General features: G+C 37.7%; 7 gene segments (V, D, J or C); 6 read left to right on the forward strand and 1 right to left on the reverse strand.

Moving 5' to 3' along the window:
• Window positions 1-2,035: 2,035 nt before the first annotated feature.
• On the forward strand, window positions 2,036-2,978 carry LOC113042036 (Ig kappa chain V-III region VH-like). The segment is given in 2 exon segments: window positions 2,036-2,101; window positions 2,181-2,978. Coding segments are annotated over 2 exon segments (375 nt in total).
• A 368-nt stretch (window positions 2,979-3,346) lies between these two features.
• Window positions 3,347-4,711, reverse strand: LOC113041833 (Ig lambda chain C region-like). The segment is given in 3 exon segments: window positions 3,347-3,765; window positions 4,544-4,595; window positions 4,685-4,711. Coding segments are annotated over 3 exon segments (396 nt in total).
• A 501-nt stretch (window positions 4,712-5,212) lies between these two features.
• On the forward strand, window positions 5,213-5,679 carry LOC113041834 (immunoglobulin kappa variable 4-1-like). The segment is given in 2 exon segments: window positions 5,213-5,261; window positions 5,351-5,679. Coding segments are annotated over 2 exon segments (378 nt in total).
• A 2,966-nt stretch (window positions 5,680-8,645) lies between these two features.
• On the forward strand, window positions 8,646-9,122 carry LOC113041836 (Ig kappa chain V region K-25-like). The segment is given in 2 exon segments: window positions 8,646-8,698; window positions 8,788-9,122. Coding segments are annotated over 2 exon segments (384 nt in total).
• A 3,398-nt stretch (window positions 9,123-12,520) lies between these two features.
• Window positions 12,521-12,991, forward strand: LOC113042043 (immunoglobulin kappa variable 1-39-like). The segment is given in 2 exon segments: window positions 12,521-12,575; window positions 12,669-12,991. Coding segments are annotated over 2 exon segments (378 nt in total).
• Window positions 12,992-14,206: 1,215 nt separating this feature from the next.
• On the forward strand, window positions 14,207-14,828 carry LOC113041837 (Ig kappa chain V region K29-213-like). The segment is given in 2 exon segments: window positions 14,207-14,389; window positions 14,494-14,828. Coding segments are annotated over 2 exon segments (387 nt in total).
• A 1,371-nt stretch (window positions 14,829-16,199) lies between these two features.
• LOC113041838 (immunoglobulin kappa variable 1-27-like) lies at window positions 16,200-16,669 on the forward strand. The segment is given in 2 exon segments: window positions 16,200-16,248; window positions 16,338-16,669. Coding segments are annotated over 2 exon segments (381 nt in total).
• Window positions 16,670-24,463: the final 7,794 nt, after the last annotated feature.

A 24,463-nucleotide genomic window follows, 5' to 3' on the forward strand; every position in this document is an offset into this window, starting at 1 on the left:
GTGAGTTTAACACTTCATCACTGACACACACAACAATCTTCATCAACATGACCTTCATCATCATCTTCATCTGGACTCTCACAGCGTTTGCTCAAGGTTTGTGGAGCACAAGTTTGATATCAATTCATTTCTTCAAGTATATTGTCAAAGTTTTGAGTTGATTTTCTTCTTGTTGTGTGTTTCAGAGTGTAGAGGACAGATCAGCGTCACTCAGAGTCCCTCAACGACAGCAGCTCAACCAGGAGAAACAGTGAAGATCAGCTGCAGAACCAGCACAGATGTTTATGAATATAGTGCGCCACAATACTATTTAAGCTGGTACTTACAGAAACCTGGAGAAGCTCCTAAACTCCTGATATATTATACGATAGACCGTTACACTGGAACTCCATCTAGATTCAGTGGAAAGAGTTCATCTGCAACTGATTTCACTCTGACCATCAGTGGAGTCCAGACTGAAGTTGCTGGACATTATTACTGTCAGAGTTACCATGAAATCAGCAGTGATGATGTGTTCACACAGTGATTGTGAGTGGTACAAAAACCTGTGTCAGTCAGAGTCACAGTGACTGAACTGATGCTGCAGCTGATCAAACACTATCACTCACTACTGACACACAGAGACCAAACACAGAACTACACATGAGCTCACAACTGTTTCCAGCACGAAAATTTTTTAAATAAATTGGGGATATATATATATATATATATATATATATTATTATTATTATTTTATTTATTTTTATATATACATTAAAATCTCATTTATTCCTGTGATGCAAAGCTGAATGTTCAGCATCATTACTCCAGTCTTCAGTGTCACATGATCCTTCAGAAATTATTATTATATGCTGATTTATTATCAGTGCTGGAAACTGTTGTGCTGCTTAATAACCTTTGAAACCTGCGATAGTTTTTTCAGGATTGTTTAATGAATAAACAATTAAAAAGAGCCAAATTTATTCAAAATAAAAAACTTTTCTAATATACACTATTCTGTTCAAAACTTTGGGGTCAGTACATTTTAATTCTTTCTTTTTTGAAAGAAATTAAAACTTTTATTCAGCAAGGATGTGGAAAATATTTATATTTGGAATAAATGCTGTTCTGTTTTTTTTTTTTTTTTTACGTTTTATTCATAAAAAATTCCTGAAAAAAGTACCACAGTTTCCAAAAAATATTTGGCTGCACAACTGTTGCCAACATTGATAATTCTAATAATAAAACAGATCATGTGACACTTTATACTGGAGTAATGGCTGATGAAAATTCAATGTTTCACAGAAATAAATTATATTTTAAAGTATATTGAAGTATAAACCATTATTTTATTTTGTAAAAACATTTTGCAAGAGTAATGTTTTTAGTTTGCTCAAATAAATGCAGCCTTGATGAGCATATAGGAGAATTCATTAAAAAAATAGGTATATACAGTAAAAAAAGTCTTACTGATCCCAAACCTTTAACCGTGTACATAGATCATTTAAATGTATTAATGTCCACCACCTTCAAAAACCAGCAGCATCATCAGAAATCCTTGCGTGAAAGTGATTTTTCTGATCCAGTGACAAATTGAGAAAGAATAATGACACTTTCTCAAGAATCATCAGTAAAAAGTAAAAACATGTCATGTTTTCATCTCCATGTGGGAATTTTAATTTCTGAGTGTTAAATTTCACCAAATACATTTAAACGAGCAGATCATGCTATCAACATGTCAAACCACTGCACGGTTACTGATCTTCAGATTTGAAATGTTGATTAACAGTCTGACATCTTATAAAACTATTGAGTGTTAAACAAACTCAACATCATAAAAACAGTGATTCTCATGAGCTTTTGTATTTTTCTCTGTATAATGTGTTGATGATAAGAGTCTTATGAAGAAATTAATATTTAGTCAACTCGACTCACTGAAGGAGGGTTTTTCCACACACACACAGAGTCACTTTGCATCAGCACAAGCTTCATCGCTCCGAGTGTTTATATCGTTCAGACTCACACACTTTATAACACACTGCTGTTTACCACGGTACACAACCAGCAAACACAATGAATCTCTTCAGCAGCTTCATCTGGATTCTGACAGCTTTTCTTCCAGGTAACAGAAGAGAAAGATGCTCATTTCTGAATCTTTAATGTTGATTTAATTTGATTAACTCATATAATGTTGTTGTCAGCAGCATCCAGAGGAATCACTGTGACTCAGCCTGAAGTTCTGACTGTTTCTGAAGGACGAGACGTCACTATAGAGTGTAAAACTGATGCTGGAATAGATGGATGGGGCTTATTCTGGTATCAGCAGAAGACTGGAGAAACTCCTAAACTCATGATTACTGGAGTAAACGATCGCTATGGTAACAGTTTCAGTCGATTCAGTGGGAATGGAAGATCTGGTGGAACAGATTTCACTCTGAGCCTCAGTGGAGTCCAGACTGAAGATGCTGGACATTATTACTGTCAGAGTGTTCACGTCATCAGTGGTAGTGGTGTGTTCACACAGTGATTGTGAGTGGTATAAAAACCTGTGTCAGTCAGAGTCACAGTGACTGAACTGATGCTGCAGCTGATCAAACACTATCACTCTCTCTACAGAGAAGAAACACAATGTTGAGCTCCATCATTCTTTTTTAAGATTATTAAATGTATTTTGATAAAAAAATTTGATCTTTTATGGTTTATCTCTACTAATTTCCACTCACTAATTTTTCAATCCATGACGTATTTTTATGATGCATAATTTCTTTCTTCTTTCTAATTATATAAAAAATAATCAGCAGGACATAAAGATGTTGCTGCTGAATAGTTTATCATCTTCCATCTGATCTCTCCCTAAACAGTTAATTCATAAGTTGTGTCTTATAAAACTATCTCTCAAACTCTAAAACTGTCTCATCAGTGCATGAGCAGAAGTGAAACTGTTTCAGTTCAGAGCGTTGAACCGAGAACAGAGAAACTGTGAGTTTGAAGTTTGAACTTTCACGGATAAAAAAAAAAAAAAACATATATATATATATATATATATATATATCAGTTTTTGCACTTGCTAAATGTTAATCTGACTCACTTAATCTTATTAAATGTGTCTAATGTTTGTGAAGTTCATGTTGTTTCATCGTCTGTCTGCAGGTGTTTTTTCATGGTTCATTGAGTTAAGTTTGCATTTTTTTTTTTTAAATGTGAGATAAAGCCCTAAACCAAAGAAACGGCCAAAACAAAAATGAAAAAAAAGAACACAAAGGCATAAAGTTACAATTGTGTTTTATTTATTGAGTCAATTGTAATAAAATCATAACTGAATGATAAAGCACAGACATATGTTCTTGTATGAAGCACACAAAGCAGAGCAGATGCAGATGCGAGCGACTGAAGCTGGATGTGGAGAATGAAGGAGTCGCTCATGTGCTGTTAGTCTCCATGTGAGACATGAGTGAGAAGAGCAGCAGATCTACTCTGAACACTGCTGTCTCGTCACGTGTCCAGTGAGCGCAGGCTGACCGCTCCGTGTGGCCTCACAGCTCACTGAGACGCTCTCCATCCACTCCTGCTCAGAGAGAGTCAGGCTGCTGCTCCAGCTGTACAGACCGTCCTTCTCCAGGAGCCCAGCGCTGCTCTCCTGAGACCTGCTGCTCCCGTCCACCTTCCAGCTCAGGCTCCAGTCTGACGGGAAGCCCTTGCTGGCCACACACACCAGTGTCGCTGTCTTCTTTGAGGAGATCTCTGCACTGGAGGGCGGCAGGACGCTCACTTTAGGACGAGTGACGCCTGACAAACACACAACACTCACCTCAGTCAAGAACTAAGCTTTTCTCTGCTTTTAAAAAAGTTTTTAAAAAAATTATGAAAGAGAAATACAATGATAGCTTTTCTTGGCCATTTTAACAACATTAAACTGCAAGTCACCTGAACAAATGTTTAAAAGCCTGTGATCAGAAAAGCAATGAAAGGTTAGTTAAATATGTTGATTTGAAAATATATTTACTTTATCAACATCAGTGTTAGTAAGTTTGACTAAAAGAATCAAAGATCAAATGTAAATAAACATAATAACTGCAATAATTCAATAAAGTTTTTTTTATTATTATTGTAAAATGTATTTTATTGTCGCCCATGTGTAATGTAAATTATTACCCTTTGAAATATAAACAAAAATACAATTAAGCAACCATCATTTTCAGTTTGAAAATACCTGCAGGCTTTGCTTTAAAATCAACAAACTATTCTGATATTTTTAGTTTAATTACTGTCTTAAATTGTAAAGTATTTCAGTGCACCTTTTTACCATGAGGATTTAATTATCAATGAAGAATAATGAACTGAAGCTCTGAAAACTCAGGAATAACAGAAATGATTTTAGTTCAATGGATGAAAACGAAGATGCCATAACAATAAAACCATCTTTACAATGCTGACTGCCAAACATTCAATGTGAACTAAAAATAAAATGAAAACACTTAAGTGTAAAAGTGTCTCCTTTCTATGTGCGTAACAAAGTGTTTGTCAGTCAGTTGTTGTATTAATAATGAAATGATGATTGACTTACTGCCAACATCCAGTTTGGTGCCGCTGCCGAAAGTCCACCACAGTGATACAAACTAATAGAGCAGCTGAACAAAAACCTCCTGAACGCTTCACTAACTGAACAAACACACATCAACTGAGTCTCCAACAAACACACACTCACAGCACACATCACCTGCATGTACTTCATCTGTCTTATTACTAAAACATCAACCTCAATTATTGAAAGAAATTCACTTTTATATCAAGTGTGACGTGACTCACAATCAAACTCAGTTGATTCAGTGATTGACAGAGACACGTGTGATGATCCTCATGTCTGTAAAAACCTGCACAACATCCACGGATTTGACATCAAATTAATGAATTAACATTAATCATGTTTCTATCAAACTACAGTCAAAAATATTCTCAAAGTCTCATGGAAAAGAGTAAGGTTAATGTACTAAAGCTGGTCTTGAAGATGTTTTCAGAATTAAAGTGAATGATACAGTTTTTTATAGTTTGGCTAATAGAAGACGTTCAGTAATTGTTTTTTATTTCAGGCCTTTGACTGAGACTGAGCGACTGTCTGCAGGTAAATGATGTGAGTGTGTTTGCATATTGATCAGATGCTTCAGTGCTCTGAGAGTGTTTATAGTGCTGTGAGTTTAACACTTCATCACTGACACACACAACAATCTTCATCAACATGACCTTCATCATCATCTTCATCTGGACTCTCACAGCGTTTGCTCAAGGTTTGTGGAGCACAAGTTTGATATCAATTCATTTCTTCAAGTATATTGTCAAAGTTTTGAGTTGATTTTCTTCTTGTTGTGTGTTTCAGAGTGTAGAGGACAGATCAGCGTCACTCAGAGTCCCTCAACGACAGCAGCTCAACCAGGAGAAACAGTGAAGATCAACTGTAGAACCAGCACAAATGTGTACAGGAATCTCTTTGGGACACACTTTCTTAGCTGGTACTTACAGAAACCTGGAGAAGCTCCTAAACTCCTGATTTATTGGACCAAAAGCCTCCAGTCAGGAACTCCATCTAGATTCAGTGGCAGTGGATCTAACAGTGATTTCACTCTGACCATCAGTGGAGTCCAGACTGAAGATGCTGGACATTATTACTGTCAGAGTTATCACAGTGGTAATGTGTTCACACAGTGATTGTGAGTGGTACAAAAACCTGTGTCAGTCAGAGTCACAGTGACTGAACTGATGCTGCAGCTGATCAAACACTATCACTCACTACTGACACACAGAGACCAAACACAGAACTACACATGAGCTCACAACTGAGTTAGGACTCACATCAGCTCTATTAGACTCAGATCTGTCCTGGGACAGACGGGTTTGACTCAGTTATGCTCTGATTTGTGATGAATCGATATCAAATCAATCCAAAAACGCACAAATGTTTCTCTGTTACAGTTTGATAGTTTTATGTTTTTATGTGTACTTACAATCATACTGATAAACTGCCTCATGAAACTACAACTCAAACTTCATAACTGTCTCATCAGTGCATGAGCAGAAGTGAAAGAGTTTCAGTTCAGAGCGTTGAACCGATCAAACAGTGAAACTGTGAGTTTGAGCTGAAATCAGATTTGCATTGACAGCTTTAGTGATTCTGATGATCTCAGAATAGAGCAGCTCCGTCTCCAGAGACCATGTTCAAACCCCAAGAGCTTCAGTTCACATTTACTGCTAAACACAGCTGTTCTCAACTATTACAATCCATCAACAGCAGCTGAAACTTTAGTGAAGGAAGGACACACTGATCAATGATGCAGTCGAACACAAATGGAAGGCGTTCAGAAGCTTTATTGAATGAACAGCAATGGCAGCACATTGAAAGACTGCTTGAGTATTGAGCTGTAAATCAGGAGACTGCTGTGAATCCTGCTGCTCTTCACTGGAGAAACATCAGCACTCGGAGCTCTTGAGGAACGAGGTCTCGTGATCAGCTCCGTCATGTGTTACTCTGCAGACGAAGCGCTCGCCGGCTTCCCAGCGTGCTTTGCTGAGGCTCAGGACGCTGCTGCGGCTGTAGCGTCCGTCCCGCTCGCTCTCTGCGCTGGTCTGAACCCCCTCGGTGACCTCTGACCCGTCCAGCGTCCAGCTCACCTGCGCCCCCTGTGGAGAGTAAGAGCTGAGCAGACAGAGCAGTGCGGCTGAGTCTCCAGAGATCTGCAGAGAAGAGGGAGGCAGCAGAGACACGGAGGGCTTCACTGCGAGACCAGCTGCAACACACGCACACACACACACACACACACACGCACACGCACACACACACACACACACACACACGCACGCACGCACACAGAGAAGCAGAAATGAAAAACTGATCAGTGGAGTTTAATTTTATAAGATACATATGAAACAATCTTCAGAATTAAAAAAAAAAAACATTATTCAAGAAAATGTATGTTTATATTATGATGTCGCTATATGACTCAGAAAAAAAGATCATCATTTCATTATTAATGGAACTTTTGAAATATTCATGCTATTCAGACTCACAATCATGAATATCAGCAAACTTGAGAGTTTAAATAGTTTAAATGATTAATTTTCTAAATGCTCTTCAAGTTCCTTGTTGTCTGATGACAAACACTTTATTGTTAAATGTGCCAAGATTTTAGACAAAATCATATCAAGAAATAATTAAATTTTAAAAGATTTTAAAGTGCTGCTTACAAAACATGTTATTCCTCATATAAATAAAAAATAACATTAAAAAAGAATTTAAAATTATAAAATGTAAACAAGGATGAAATAAATGCAAAAAATACACTAATAAGATTAATTTCAGAAATAGTAAGTTACAGAACATGTAAACTTTTAACTTTTAATCTCAATCTAATAAAAAACACTGCCCACATGAAAAATAATGAGTATATTGTGATTTTGTCAAAAGGTATGGAAAACAAATTTATATAATTGCAATATTATTTGTATTTTAAAAATATTATTCTTATATGACACTAACAATGAATTGTTATTTTCAATGTAATTGTAAATGTATGTTATGATGTTGTTGTTTTTAAATGATCAGCAGCAGATGCAAACTTGATTCTGAACATGTTCATTAACTACATTTCTCTTTGTCTGGTGACGACGTCTACACAATTACATTTAGTATTATCAGACTTTTTCATGCATCTAAAAACATCCTAATTGTTATATTTACTATTAATTGTAGTCAAAATAATATATATAAAAAATTAATTGACTATAAATCATGTTATCTAAAGATACAATATTTTTATACTGATAATGAGTTAAATTATTCATCTAAAATGATAAATGAGATTTAAAAACAATACGAAATATACAACTTAAGTAAATTATGAAATACATTAAATATTGCAATTATTAAAGAAACTTTACAAAAACATTTTTTATAATAAAAGGACTAATTTTAAAATGTTTTTTTGCAGAAATAATCTAAAATTAAATAAAAATGAATGAATCAAATATCATATATTTTAATGACAGAATTGAAGAGACTTACCGATGGTCAGTTTAGTTCCTCCACCAAAAGTGTACCACAGTGCTTCATTCTAGTGAAAGCGTCGTACAAAAACCTCCGTCACACTCAAATAAACACAAACTCCAGCAGAGAAAGAGAGAAGAGACTCACACACTGATATCAGACTCAACAGCAGCTCTTCTCAACAGAACTCAGCAATTATTATAAAAAACAGCACAAAATCTTCATCTTTAATAATTAATCCTTGTTATTACATTAAGGATAAAATCAAATCATTTGTTTCATAATCAGTCCCAAAAATCATCATATGTACAAAAAAAAAAAAAAAAAAAAAAATGATCTCAGCGTGAAAAACTGACTGAAACTTAACATAAAACAGTGTTTGGAGAGAGAAGCTCGACCCGAAATAAATAATTAAATAAAATGCGATAAATCATGAGTGTCTGTTTCTGAAAAAAATAAAGAAAATAAAAAGTAATTTATTAGCAAAAATATTAAATATTAAATGATGTATCTGCTGTCTCCAGGTAAATGATGTGAGTGTGTTTGCATATTGATCAGATGCTTCAGTGCTCTGAGAGTGTTTATAGTGCTGTGAGTTTAACACTTCATCACTGACACACACAACAATCTTCATCAACATGACCTTCATCATCATCTTCATCTGGACTCTCACAGCGTTTGCTCAAGGTTTGTGGAGCACAAGTTTGATATCAATTCATTTCTTCAAGTATATTGTCAAAGTTTTGAGTTGATTTTCTTCTTGTTGTGTGTTTCAGAGTGTAGAGGACAGATCAGCGTCACTCAGAGTCCCTCAACGACAGCAGCTCAACCAGGAGAAACAGTCAAGATCAGCTGTAGAACCAGCACAGATCTGTACAGTTTTTCTGGAACATTCCATTTCAGCTGGTACTTACAGAAACCTGGAGAAGCTCCTAAACTCCTGATTTATGCTGCAAACACTCTCCAGTCAGGAACTCCATCTAGATTCAGTGGCAGTGGATCTAACAGTGATTTCACTCTGACCATCAGTGGAGTCCAGACTGAAGATGCTGGACATTATTACTGTCAGAGTTACCACTATATCAGTAGTAGCTGGCTGTTCACACAGTGATTGTGAGTGGTACAAAAACCTCCATCAGTCAGAGTCACAGTGACTGAACTGATGCTGCAGCTGATCATGAGGATGTGATACAATATCGTCACACATGCATCTGGAATAAAAATATCTGAAAGAATCCGTCACTCTAAAGTATAATAGAGGTTAAACTATTAGTTGAGGGCAACCCATCGACAAAAAGTCAATCAGAGTCTCCAGCATATAGACTCATTGGAAATACGTTCCTCTACATACATTTCTGCAAAACTGATTACCAGTATGTACAGTACGAACCACTACCGTTTCCAGTTGAAATAAACACTCAGTAAAGTAAAGTAACTTTTATTCCTTTTCACACAAAGTATGATTTACAGGTAAAGAGTTTTGATTTATAAGGAAGTTAAAATAGCACGGCTGCATCCACAAATTAATTTTATATCAGTTTTGCATTTGTTAACACTATCAGGTAGGTTATGTGTTTGGATTTGGTGTAGGGGATATATACAGGATAAAGCATTAACCCTTAGCTACACTGCCCAGATTTTTCAATTTCTGAACAGCGGCAATAAGTACCTCAAGCAGTGTAATAAAGACACAGGAATACGTGCCTGTCCCAAATTATTCAAAATGTGTCATGGTCGCGTATTGAATGAGTGTTTTAACTTTCTGGACATTTCTCTTTGAAACTGTCACGACTCGTGCAGTAAGGCATATAATAACAGTGACGCAGACATGTATTTAGAGGCACATATTTCCAATTAGTCTGAAAGCTCTGGGTCAGATGAATATTGGACGCTTGAGGAATCATGTTAAACAAGCCAGTAGTGACCAACATGAAGCTTTCACCTGCACACACACTGAAGCTCAGCAGGGTTGAGTCTGGTCTGTATTTGTGTTTGTATTCGTACTGGTCTGGATGTGAGATTTTCTGAGAAGACTTGCTGCTGAAAGAGATGTTATTGAGGCCTGCAGGTGAATCCTTAAACCCCAGTGTTGTGTTAATAAACCATACTGTAAAAGACACATCTGTGGTTAATATCAACTCCAGATTAGTGATGGGAAGTTCGATTCTTTTCCGCGAACCGGTTCTTTCGGACGGTTCGGTTCAATAAACCGGTTGAAAAAAACGGTTCAGCGGTTCTTTTATGCTCGACGTAATGACGTCATTTGTGATGACGTAATGGCGTAACGTGTATCAAACATTCAAATATATAAGGTCAGTAATCATAACTGTAGTCAGTTAAAAACCTCATAATAATGAAAAGTTTACATTTGAGTTTTGCAACAACACCTAAATACAGCAACAGCAATAATGTGCATATGAGGATGTCTTGAATATATAAAGTAAATAAATTAGGTGTCATCAGCGCAGAAACCATGATCCACTTACTATACATAATCCATTGCGATGTATTTGTTATTAAATGAATTTACATTTCGCCAGATTGCCCTTCATCCGAGCCCTCGGATGATAACATTAGCACAGAATCAGAATCAATCACCAAAATAATCAGTTTGGTTCAGACATGCTGTGAGTCAGTTGGCTTCACGCTGAATCGCGCATGCGCAGTATAATCAGCTCCTCGGTTTTAGAATCGGACGCGTCCGAAAGAAATGGTTTTCAGTTCAGTGTACTGATGATCCGAAAACCGATGCAACTGGTTCTTGACTCGAGAACGAGAATCGCTCTAACCGGCACGTGCTGCAGTTCAGTATCATCAGCTGCTCTACTCGTGTTCATGTTCTGTTTACTACAAACTCAATTTGTGAATGTGTCATCATTAACTATAAATACAGTACAGATAGTTCATAAATCATCCCTTATTCCTATTAAACATAAGAGTCTTTAGAGTCTTAATTATTGTCCAACTTCCCTGAAAACCCATTTGGCCTATAGTCTGACATAATCTACAATGTAACAAAATACACAGATTAGATACTTTCATTTAAAAAAAAATAAAATAAAATATAGTTATTTTATCACACTTTCCTATGTTTAAAAAAATACATGAAAAGTTACATGCATGCACAGTACCATCAGTTCATCTGTTCTCAAATCGGAAGTGTCCGACAGAAACAATTCTCGGTTGAGTGTACTGGTGATCCGAAAAACGATGCAACCGGTTCTTGACTCGAGAACGAGAACTGCTCCAGCAGTGGGCGTGTTCGTTCATTATCTGGCTCGGCTCGGTTCATCTTCAGTTCTCTCTTCACTGCAGTTCAGTCAGTGTACTGTTTGAGTACATGAATTACTCCGGGATATTGGTTTATTCTGACTCAGAGGGAGTGTCAGTCACGTTAAAAAAGTTAACAGCTTAAGTCATTTGTGGATTAATGCATATTGGAGACGCGAACCGTTTCAAACGATTCAGTTCGATTTGGTGAACTGGTTCATCAGTTTCTTCTTAGTGAATTAAATTCACGTTCACGAATCAGCCATCACTACTCCAGAGGGGTACAACCTTGGTGTAAAATAGTCCAGAAATCACATTGTCCAACCTCCCCAATCCCACTGCACACAGTCATTACAAGTAGATAGACATCACAAGTGATGATGTACTTTATTTAGTTCTTGCAACGCCAACTTGTGTGAAAAAAAGCACATTGTTATGATTGAGTATGTGACTTTTTATATAATTTCTGTGATTGCTTGGTTCAGTTATGAGGAGTTTCTTTTTTTTTATTCTTTTTTTTTTACAGTCAGCGATGTTTCAGTGACCATTAAACCAACTTACACCTGTTCACTGCTGCGGTGTTTGCATAGAGAGTGTGTTTTACATGAGCGACACACACTTCAGTGCTCTGCATGTGTTTATAACTCTGACAAACATCAAACATGATCAACAACTGTTTCTCACTAGAACTGAACCTACAACCAACAAAAATGACTTTCATCACCATATTGATCTGGACTCTGACTGTATTATGTAGAGGTTTGTGTCTGGAAAGATATATTTGATATTTTTAATGTAGTGAAGATATATGTTTGTTAAAGTGTTTGTGATTTCTGATCTTTCTCATTTGACAGAATCTATTGGGCAGGTGACAGTGACTCAAAGTCCCTCAGTGCTGCTCGCTCAAACTGGACAATCAGTCACTGTGACCTGTACATTTAACAGAGATGCAGACTGCTGTTGTAGTGGAAAGCAGTGTCTCAGCTGGTACTTACAGAAACCTGGAGAAGCTCCTAAACTCCTGATTTATGGAACAAGCAGCCTCCAGTCAGGAACTCCATCTAGATTCAGTGGCAGTGGATCTAACAGTGATTTCACTCTGACCATCAGTGGAGTCATTAACACATAAATGATGTGAGTGTGTTTGCATATTGATCAGATGCTTCAGTGCTCTGAGAGTGTTTATAGTGCTGTGAGTTTAACACTTCATCACTGACACACACAACAATCTTCATCAACATGACCTTCATCATCATCTTCATCTGGACTCTCACATACTGCTTTGTACTACAAGGTGAATAATTTATATTTGAACCATTTAAATTATTTAATTGTATCATAATTTTAATTTTATATTTTATAGACTCATAAATGGTTTATTTTTCAGGGTGTAAAGCTCAAATCACAGTGACTCAGACTCCTTCGGTGAAACCTGTCACACCAGGAGAAAATGTTAAGATGAGCTGTACATTCAGTAGTAGTGATACAGGCTGCAGCCCACCGTGTGTGTCCTGGTACTTACAGAAACCTGGAGAAGCTCCTAAACTCCTGATTTATGGAACAAGCAGCCTCCAGTCAGGAACTCCATCTAGATTCAGTGGCAGTGGATCTAACAAAGATTTCACTCTGACCATCAGTGGAGTCCAGACTGAAGATGCTGGACATTATTACTGTCTGGAAAGCTTCTGTGGTCCAGTGTTCACACAGTGATTGTGAGTGGTACAAAAACCTGTGTCAGTCAGAGTCACAGTGACTGAACTGATGCTGCAGCTGATCAAACACTATCACTCACTACTGACACACAGAGACCAAACACAGAACTACACATGAGCTCACAACTCATGTCCGTCCACTTCATTTCGGTACCTGGAGGGAGAGTAACAGAAATAGAGGAGGAGATGGGGAGGTGGAGGGATGCCAAAAGAATTGATGCTGGGACGGTGCATGAGTGCTGCTTACCCTTGTGACAAACAACTGCACTTAAGTATACTTTTATAAAGTGTACTTATTGCAGAAAAAAAAATATTTTAAAAGAACACATTTAAGTACAAATTAAATGTAATGTTTTTCACCACTTAATTACATTATATTTGTAATTAATTTAAAATGTATCACAAAGTTTTGAAAATATATCTAAGCAGTTGACAAGTACAACACTAATGTTCACCGGAGGTTGTGACGTATGTTTTATTTGGCATTAAAAATCACACACAAGTGTGTGTGTGTGTGTGTGCATGTTAAAGTTTAGTCATTCTTTTATTCAGACAACAAATGTGGCTTGAATGTCTAATTCTAGGTGCATCTATTCTATGAGCATCTGATTGCCTTGTATAATTTGCATCATCATTCAGGTTTGAATCTGAGCTTTAATTATGAATGTTTTAGACTGTCCCGTAGTTTGGCGATGATGTGCATGGACCGAAAGTCCTTAAAGCTTGCCGTTTGTTCACATATCTCAGATTTTCTTCTTGTTAAATGTGTTTTAAATAACAGTGGTTTGAAACAGATGATAAAATGACAGGCTTGTGCTGCAGTTCTAGAGATGTTTTGCCGTCTAACCTCAGGACGCTGATTACAGGATGTTTTTCAGGCCTCAAGTTGTTGCATTTATTCAGCTGCTGCGGCATCTAGTGATCTGCATCTAACTTTGATTTAATGTTCAAACATTGTAAATAAAATATAGTAATATGTATTTAATAATATAATTTATAATTATTTATATAATAAATATGCCTTTTTTAATCATTAAAGAAGATGTTTTGATGACCTGTGACCTCTGGAATGACCTTTGCCCTCTCATGGAGCTCATAGTGACGTACTTGTTTCCTGATGCAACTGTCATTTGATTCATCAGAAAACCTGAAGCTTCAAACACATGATTTAAAGTTTTCGACTCATAACAGTAGAAAACATCCTAAACACAGTTATGTTTTACGTGCATCATCAGCTGTATCTCGTACAGATTTACATTGAGATGATTTGCATCGCAGCACAAGCTTCAGCAGGTTTTATATCTCTGTGAGTCTGAACTCTGAGAATCTGAACCAACAGCAACCATGAGCTTCATCACCATCTTCATCTGGATCTTCACTAGCTGCTGTTTCACAGGTGAGGAGATAGACATGCTCTATTCTAACTGATAATCTGTGCTGGAAATAATGTCCTTCCACCAATGCTTCATTCTGAATGTTTGTTCATTTTTCTTGATGTAGAATCAGTATCTGGAGTTACAGTCACTCAGACGCCTGCAGAGAAACCTGTGCAACCAGGAGACACAGTTACTATGTCCTGTAAAACCAGTTTTGCAGTGTACCAGGGTTGGGGTTATCAGCCTCTACATTGGTACTTACAGAAACCTGGAGAAGCTCCTAAACTCCTGATTTATGCTGCGAACCTTCGACCGTCAGGAACTCCATCTAGATTCAGTGGCAGTGGATCTAACAGTGATTTCACTCTGACCATCAGTGGAGTCCAGACTGAAGATGCTGGACATTATTACTGTCAGAGTGTACATGCCATCAACATTCAACATATGTTCACACAGTGATTGTGAGTTGTACAAAAACCTCCATCAGTCACAGCGACTGAACTGATGCTGCAGCTGCTCAATGCAGGATCTGAAACAACATCATCACACATGCATCTGAAATAAGATCATCTAAATGAATCTGTCGCTCTTAATAATCATAGAGCTCAAAGCAATAATCAAGAGAAACAATGAGACAAAAAGTCCCTCAGTGTTTCTGAGTGTCACTGTGTCAGTGATCAGTGTCGTCAGAGTCTCTATCAGACACAGAAACACAGAGACTCAGCTGTGCTGGTCTTTGATTATTATTACTTTTTGTCTTTGTATTATTTTTCTTCTCTCACACTTTGGAATTGTGTGATTTTATTAGTTCCTCATCTGATGCTATTGACCTTGCAGATTCACTAAATGACCATTTATAGAGTAAAATTCATGATTATGTACAGAGCCTTCAAATACAAGCACTATCACATCTCCAACTTGACATGTGACCTCTGAGATGACCTCTGACCTCTGACAGTATGAGTGATTCTGTATAGTTTTAACTTAACTTTAATCAACTTTTTTTTTTTTTTATCATATCCACAGAACTATGAGAAGGTACAAACCAGTATCTGATGATAATGCTGCATGCACATAAGAGGCAAAGTTTTCTGTTTGCACATATGGTCTTTTATTACAGTCACACTGCAAAATTAATATACACAAGAAGAAATTAGACTTAATTTTACAGCATGTTGAAATGACTAGCAGTGTAACTTCTTCATAAGTGATACTTATTATTCCAACAAACACATTGACTCACTGCAGAAATTCAATTGATTATGTGCAGACTGCATTATTATTAAAGCATGAACTTGAATATCTGAAAATACATTTGACTGTATATCATGTAATGCAGCAGTTCTCAATTCCAGTCCCCTCTTCCTACACCCTGAGCTGGGGAAATATTTTGAGCTTTTTGTCATTTCAGCACATTCATTCACATATTAGCGCTACACCACTGCCTGCAGCCTCTTCACACACAGACGAGCTGAAGAATTGAAATTCAGAGGACTGGAATTGAGAACCGCGGATGTAATGATGATCCTGTCTGTAAAAACCTGGAAAATCCATCAAATTTAACCGTCATGTTTCTATCCAACTACAGTCAAATATATTCTCAAATGATGAATGATCTGAAATATAATTTATAATAGCTTGGATATTGAAAGAGCTTATATTGAAAGATTAATTAGAAACAGTATTTTGTGTCTGTTAATGAGCGACTGTCTGCAGGTAAATGATGTGAGTGTGTTTGCATATTGATCAGATGCTTCAGTGCTCTGAGAGTGTTTATAGTGCTGTGAGTTTAACACTTCATCACTGACACACACAACAATCTTCATCAACATGACCTTCATCATCATCTTCATCTGGACTCTCACAGCGTTTGCTCAAGGTTTGTGGAGCACAAGTTTGATATCAATTCATTTCTTCAAGTATATTGTCAAAGTTTTGAGTTGATTTTCTTCTTGTTGTGTGTTTCAGAGTGTAGAGGACAGATCAGCGTCACTCAGAGTCCCTCAACGACAGCAGCTCAACCAGGAGAAACAGTGAAGATCAGCTGCAGAACCAGCACAAATGTGGCTGAATGGAGTGCGCCACAGTACTTTTTAAGCTGGTACTTACAGAAACCTGGAGAAGCTCCTAAACTCCTGATTTATTTAGCAAACACTCTTCAATCAGGAACTCCATCTAGATTCAGTGGCATGAGTTCATCTGCGACTGATTTCACTCTGACCATCAGTGGAGTCCAGACTGAAGATGCTGGACATTATTACTGTCAGAGTTATCACAGCAGTGGTGTGTTCACACAGTGATTGTGTGTCGTACAAAAACCTGTGTCAGTCAGAGTCACAGTGACTGAACTGATGCTGCAGCTGATCAAACACTATCACTCACTACTGACACACAGAGACCAAACACAGAACTACACATGAGCTCACAACTGAGTTAGGACTCACATCAGCTCTATTAGACTCAGATCTGTCCTGGGACAGACGGGTTTGACTCAGTTATGCTCTAATTTTGTGATGAATTGATATCAAATCAATCCAAAAACACACAAATATTTACTTATTTACTTATTAATATTTACTGCTTTTTGAAACTATCACTCAAACTTCATAAGTGTCTCATCAGTGCATGAGCAGAAGTGAAAGTGTTTCAGTTCAGAGCGTTGAACCGATCAAACAGTGAAACTGTGAGTTTGAGCTGAAATCAGATTTGCATTGACAGCTTTAGTGATTCTGATGGTCTCAGAATAGAGCAGCTCCGTCTCCAGAGACCATGTTCAAACCCCAAGAGCTTCAGTTCACATTTACTGCTAAACACAGCTGTTCTCAACTATTTCAATCCATCAACAGCAGCTGAAACTTTAGTGAAGGAAGGACACACTGATCAATGATGCAGTCGAACACAAATGGAAGGCGTTCAGAAGCTTTATTGAATGAACAGCAATGGCAGCACATTGAAAGACTGCTTGAGTATTGAGCTGTAAATCAGGAGACTGCTGTGAATCCTGCTGCTCTTCACTGGAGAAACATCAGCACTCGGAGCTCTTGAGGAACGAGGTCTCGTGATCAGCTCCGTCATGTGTTACTCTGCAGACGAAGCGCTCGCCGGCTTCCCAGCGTGCTTTGCTGAGGCTCAGGACGCTGCTGCGGCTGTAGCGTCCGTCCCGCTCGCTCTCTGCGCTGGTCTGAACCCCCTCGGTGACCTCTGACCCGTCCAGCGTCCAGCTCTTTTACAAAAACAGCCTCATTTTAAATGTCTCTTGATGCATGAACATTAGTTCATTCTAAATAAAATAGAAAAAGTAAATTAAAATTAAAATGTATGTATTAATCACATTTTCATTAGACATCCTAAGCTTAGAGACCAGGACAACTAGATAAGCCCCAGAGACACACCCCCATCTAAGACCACGTCACCTAGACGGCCATCGGCACAAGACCACGGGAACCAGTCGAGTCCTCTGCACAATCTGACTTCGCTGCTGCTTAGAATTAAACTGCTTGTCAACTTGATTGCACAGATACTAAACGAACTGAACTGAGCTGGATGATGACATCACTAAATCAATAATGAACTGACTTAAACTGAAAATTGAATGTTTACTGTTTGCATTATCACACACTGTTTTTCCTTTTTAATACTCTAAAACTGTCTGCATTGTTAAAAGTGCTATAGAAATAAAGGTGTCTTTACTTTGGTTTCTAAATGATCATGCATTTCTCAATGCATTGGTTATAATTAAAGCAGGTTTAATAATAGATTTTTGTTTGCAACTCAATTGTTTGAATCACCAAAAAGCCTGAAGCTTCAGACACTTGACTCCATGTTTTTGACTCATAACAGGAGAAGAGATCCTAAACACTGTTATGATTTATGTGCGTATGTTATTATCAGCTGTATCTCGTACACAGATTTACATCGAGATGATTTGCATCGCAGCACAAGCTTCAGCAGGTTTTATATCTCTGTGAGTCTGAACTCTGAGAATCTGAACCAACAGCAACCATGAGCTTCATCACCATCTTCATCTGGATCTTCACTAGCTGCTGTTTCACAGGTGAGGAGATAGACATGCTCTTTTCTAACGGATCATCTGTGCTGGAAATACTTTCATTCAACAAATACTGATTTCTGAATGTTTGTTCATTTTCTTGATATAGAATCAGCAGGTGAAGTGACAGTCACTCAGACGCCTGCAGAGAAACCTGTTCAACCAGGAGACACAGTTACTATGTCCTGTAAAACCAGCCCTGAAGTCCGGCAGGGTTGGAGTTATGAGCCTCTTTCATGGTACTTACAGAAACTTGGAGAAACTCCTAAACTCCTGATTTATAAAACAAATGTCCTCTGGTCAGGAACTCCATCTAGATTCAGTGGCAGTGGATCTAAAACTGATTTCACTCTGACCATCAGTGGAGTCCAGACTGAAGATGCTGGACATTATTACTGTCAGAGTTACCACTGGATCAACAGTCAACGAGTGTTCACACAGTGATTGTGAGTCGTACAAAAACCTGTGTCAGTCAGAGTCACAGTGACTGAACTGATGCTGCAGCTGATCATACACCGTCACTCTCTCTCTCACACACACACACACACACACACACACACACACACACACACAGAGACACACACACACACACACACAGGGAGAGATTTCAAAAGTTTTCTCTTCCATCACAATCCACTAGAGCAAACATATCTGTATACAAACAAAATGGGCCTGATTGGCAAAGATGATTGACAATTAGTTTGGATTGGAGGTATTGTTAACGTAACGTATAAAGTTATCGTAAATCTAACAAAAAGTATCTTTGCTTTGATGTAACTTGGAATAATTTGGTGATTTCAATATGAAAAATGTAGACTGCAGGTTGAGTGACAGTTAAATAATAATTTGTCTTATATCACTCCAAACCCATGCCTGTGGGGAACACAAATAGTGTTGTGGTTTAATAGTTTAGCAGTTTAGTAGAAAGTTCAAGCTTCTCATATTTTCCACACAAAGGCAGTTGATGACTCTGGATGTCAAACTCTAAACTGAAAAAAAAAAGCTTCATAAAAGTAGTTCACATGACTTATGACTTCTGAATCCATGTGTGAGTGGCCTATACAGAATTGAATTAGAGAAATCTTGACTTCCAGTCTACATCTAGTAAAGTAGATCCATTTGTCTTAGTTAACAGAATTTTTTAGCTTGTTTGTTTGTTTGTTTGTAGCAAACAGAAATCGGACAAATCAGTTCCGATGCAACAAACTCAACTCTATTCTGGCGGTTTTGATTCATCAAAGTGACTCCAATCTTTATCAAATCCTTTCACCAAAATTATTTTTTCTAATTTTATGAGAAAATGAGATATTCCAATTTATTCAGTTAATTCACCAGATGACTCATTCACTAAAAAGTAAATTAATCAGTAGTAACTTTTTGTTTAATAAATGTATAAAAGCAATATCACATTCACAATCATGCTGTTGGTCTGATATTCAGAAGAAGTGCTCTTGTACAGTAGGGGGGCATCCAAAACGCCCCTTTTACTGCCGCGGGTACCGCCGCTGCGGCGTTTGTAAACTGCATTTGCAGCTTTTGACCGCTGAGTGGCGCTTTAACTACAAGTTATCAAACAAGCGCATCAAAGCACATTTTCGCAAATAGACGTCAGTTAGTCATGCGCTAATTAGCATATTTATGACGTAAGTGCGTCGTATTGTATTGCTTCCCTATGCTCACATACTGCAGACAATAGTCAGACAACATAATGAATATTACAATGACTGAAACGCGGTCCATTAAGACTACACAACCAGCTCTCAAACATTAATCTGCACTAATGAAATCAAAATACATATACGATAAAGTCAGTGGTTGTGTCGTGACTGATGTCGGCTATACTTGCTTGTAAAATAGAGTTAGAAGCAACAGAATATATATATATATATATATATATATATATATATATATATATATATATATATATTTGTTAGTTTTTTTGTTTTTTTACTGAAAGTGCTCTTCCTCTCTGCGTTCGCTAGACGCAGCAGATACAAAGAGAGAGGCTCGCACTGGGAAAGAGAGACCTCGCACTCGTGTGGCAGCACCAGAGAGTCTCAGAGATTAAATAATGATTGTCCAAAAAGTCGCTAGATTTGTCGCTAGTCGCTTTTTTTTTTAATCTAGCGACAAAGTCGCCAACTTAGCAACTCCACTGACCAGCGGACCCCGCTTCAACCGTCTCGCAAGTGTTGATAGGCTATTACTCAAGAGGTGTAACCAATCAGATAGCGCCGTGGGCGGGACAAGTCTGCAGAGTGGTGAATACAGCGAGGATGCGCGCCAGCCAAAGTAGCGCATTTCAAAATAAAATTGACTTTAATCAAACCATGGATCCGTGATAAGTTTTGTGATCCGTCTCGCCAATTGTGTAGTAGCTCTGATCACTTTGAGGGGGGATAAATTTATATTAGATCAAAATAAGCAGAGGCAGGCCACATTGACCAGAAAGGGAGAAATCTCACGCATCCCTCCCGGCAAATCGCACCCTGCAAATTTATATCTTGGACAAGATGATAAAAAAAAAAAAACAGTAATGTTATTACCGTAATGCTGGAAAGACCTTTTTTTTTTAAATGTTTTTTAAAGATGTTACAATGTTATATCATAATGTTATTGTTGTTTTACTTCTTCCTTTTTAGCAATGGGAAGTTCGGTTCTTTTCCGCAAACCGGTTCTTTCAGAGAGTTCGATTTAATAAACCGGTTGAAAAAAATGGTTCACCGGTTCTTTTACGCTCTATGTAATGACGTCATTGGCAATGATGTAATGGCGTCAAGTCTATCAAACATTCAAATATATAAAGTCAGTAATCTTAACTTTAGCCAGCTTGCGCTTCATTCAAGCCTTCGGTTTACCCACGTCAGTCTGATTCATGCTGAATCACGCTGCGCAGTATCATCAGCTCCTCGGGTCTCAAATTGGACGCGTCTGACAGAAACGGTTTATGGTTCAGTGTACTGATGATCCGAAAACCGATGCAACCGGTTCATCGGATATTGGTTTATTTTGACTCAGAGGGAGTGTCAGTCACATAAAACAAGTTAACAGCTTAAGTCATTTGTGGATTAATGCTTATTGGAGATGTGAACCGTTTCAAATGATTCAGTTCGATTTGGTGAACTGGTTCAACCGGTTCACCATGAAGAACCGGTTAAATCGAACGATTTGTTCGCGAATCAAACATCACTAATCCTTTTATCTCATTTTAAAATTACATTCATTTCGCAATCCGTTCCTTTGTGCCACCTGGCGGTAGTTCGTGAATAATTTTAAGACGTGACTGACTTGCAGTTAGCACCGCGGTAATACCAATTTTGGTTGTCAACCGACTGTATGTGTGCTGTTGATTTATACCAATAATGGATAATATTAAAATGTGAACTCATTAAATATTTTCTTAAGTCTCGGTGAAACAGCACATTAAACCAACTTACACCTGTTCACTGCTGCAGTGTTTGCATAGAGAGGGTGTTTTACATGAGCGACACACACTTCAGTGCTCTGCATGTGTTTATAACTCTGACAAACATCAAACATGATCAACAACTGTTTCTCACTAGAACTGAACCTACAACCAACAAAAATGACTTTCATCACCATATTGATCTGGACTCTGACTGTATTATGTAGAGGTTTGTGTCTGGAAGGATTAATTTTGTTATTAACTTGTTTTATGTAGTAAAGATTTATGTTCGTAAAATTGTTTGTGATTTCTGATCTTTCTCATTTGACAGAATCTATTGGGCAGGTGACAGTGACTCAAACTCCCTCAGTGCTGCTCGCTCAAACTGGACAATCAGTCACTGTGACCTGTACATTTAACAGAGATGCAGACTGCTGTAATAATGGAAACCATTTTCTTAGCTGGCTCTTACAGAAACCTGGAGAAGCTCCTAAACTCTTGATTTATAAAGCAAGCAGCCTCCAGTCAGGAACTCCATCTAGATTCAGTGGCAGTGGATCTAACAGTGATTTCACTCTGACCATCAGTGGAGTCCAGACTGAAGATGCTGGACATTATTACTGTCTGAGTTTACACTGCAGAACAGATTCTCATGGTGTTTGTGCAGGTGATGTTGTGTTCACACAGTGATTGTGAGTGGTACAAAAACCTGTGTCAGTCAGAGTCACAGTGACTGAACTGATGCTGCAGCTGATCAAAGGAGGATCTGAAACAACATCTTCACACATGCTTCTGAAATAAAAACATATAAATGATTCTATCATTCTTATTAATGGAGGTCAGAGGTCAAAGCATTAGTCGAGAGAAACATCTAGACACAAGTCCATCAGTGTCTCTGCAGAGTTTCTATCAGACCCAAAAACACAGACTCACTTTGTAAGGAGAATTAAAAGTGTTGGAAATTTGAATGATCGAATCTGTGTAGCTTTTAGAGATTATGTGATTTTATAAATCAGGACAGATTTTTATTATTATTATTATCATTATTATAGTGCCAAACAGTGTCACATGAGCTCATCAAACTGTCATCATCGTGTCTTTAACTGATAAGAACAAGACAAGAATTGTAGTTTACAGCTTTACCTGAACTTTTTGCCATTTTTGTTGAACTTATTCCTAAAACTATAAGAAAGTATACAAACCAGTATTTGATGATAAGATGATAAAGCTGTAAACTGATGAATATGAGCAAACCTGGTCTCTCTGTTTGTCAAACTGACCCTTTTCACAGAATAATGAGTGAAACAGTGAGTGATGTTCCTCTCAGAATAGAGCAGATCTTCATCATCTTCAGAGGAGTTTGATGTTCCTGTAACACCAGAAACACTTCAAATAACCATTAAACATCAGAACAGTGAGAGATGAATGATATGTGTCTGTCACGCATGTTTATTCTTCAAAACGATTACATTAACTGTCATTTTGCATTATCGACACACTTTTTTCCTAAATAATATTGTTCAGTTGCTTTGACACAATCTTTTTGTTTAAAGCCTTATATAAATAAAGGTGAATTGACATACAGTCTTGTTTGAAATGGAAAAAGCAGAGCAGATGATAGATTACTGAAAACCCCTTACAGAACAAAATATAATGCTAATATATTGCATAATACATTTCGATATATTTGGAAACTTGTGAAAAATGTTTCAATATACAGCAATGTATGTAAGGAATAATTGACGACGGGCCGTTGAATTATTAGAAAAATAATGCACACCCGCGGTGGTGATGCGGCCACAACGCAAATGATTTTTCTAATTTTCAACTGGCCGGAGTCAATTATTCTGCTTATACTACGTTTACCACACCTCAAGACATCAATCAGATGATATATTTAAAGGGATTCGTCCAGTTTTTGTACTTAAATCGCTATTGTGAGTAGGATTATTTCTTTCGTGTCTCATCCAATGCCTCTTTTACTAGTACCAAAACATAATTTTAAAGCTAATAGTGGAGGCTTGAGCCATTGATAGCATTCTAATGCAGTTATTAAAAAAGTTTTTAGAAAGAGAGGTAGAGGGACAGAAACACACCCACACACACACACACACAGAGAGAGAGAAAGAGAGAGAGAGAGACCTTGTGTGAATTAGGCTAACTGTATGGGAGGCCGTTTGAGATGAAAGCCATTGAAACACTCGCGTACATGTGAAACACTATATATCTGTGAATATACAGTATATGAAAGACATGTGGTTTCATAGAATCACAGCTGTTCTCAACGATTACAATCCATCAACAGCAGCTGAAACTTTAGTGAAGGAAGGACACACTGATCAATGATGCAGTCGAACACAAATGGAAGGCGTTCAGAAGCTTTATTGAATGAACAGCAATGGCAGCACATTGAAAGACTGCTTGAGTATTGAGCTGTAAATCAGGAGACTGCTGTGAATCCTGCTGCTCTTCACTGGAGAAACATCAGCACTCGGAGCTCTTGAGGAACGAGGTCTCGTGATCAGCTCCGTCATGTGTTACTCTGCAGACGAAGCGCTCGCCGGCTTCCCAGCGTGCTTTGCTGAGGCTCAGGACGCTGCTGCGGCTGTAGCGTCCGTCCCGCTCGCTCTCTGCGCTGGT

Source organism: Carassius auratus, chromosome 24 (genome assembly GCF_003368295.1).
Source record: "Carassius auratus strain Wakin chromosome 24, ASM336829v1, whole genome shotgun sequence".
NCBI lineage: Eukaryota > Metazoa > Chordata > Actinopteri > Cypriniformes > Cyprinidae > Carassius > Carassius auratus.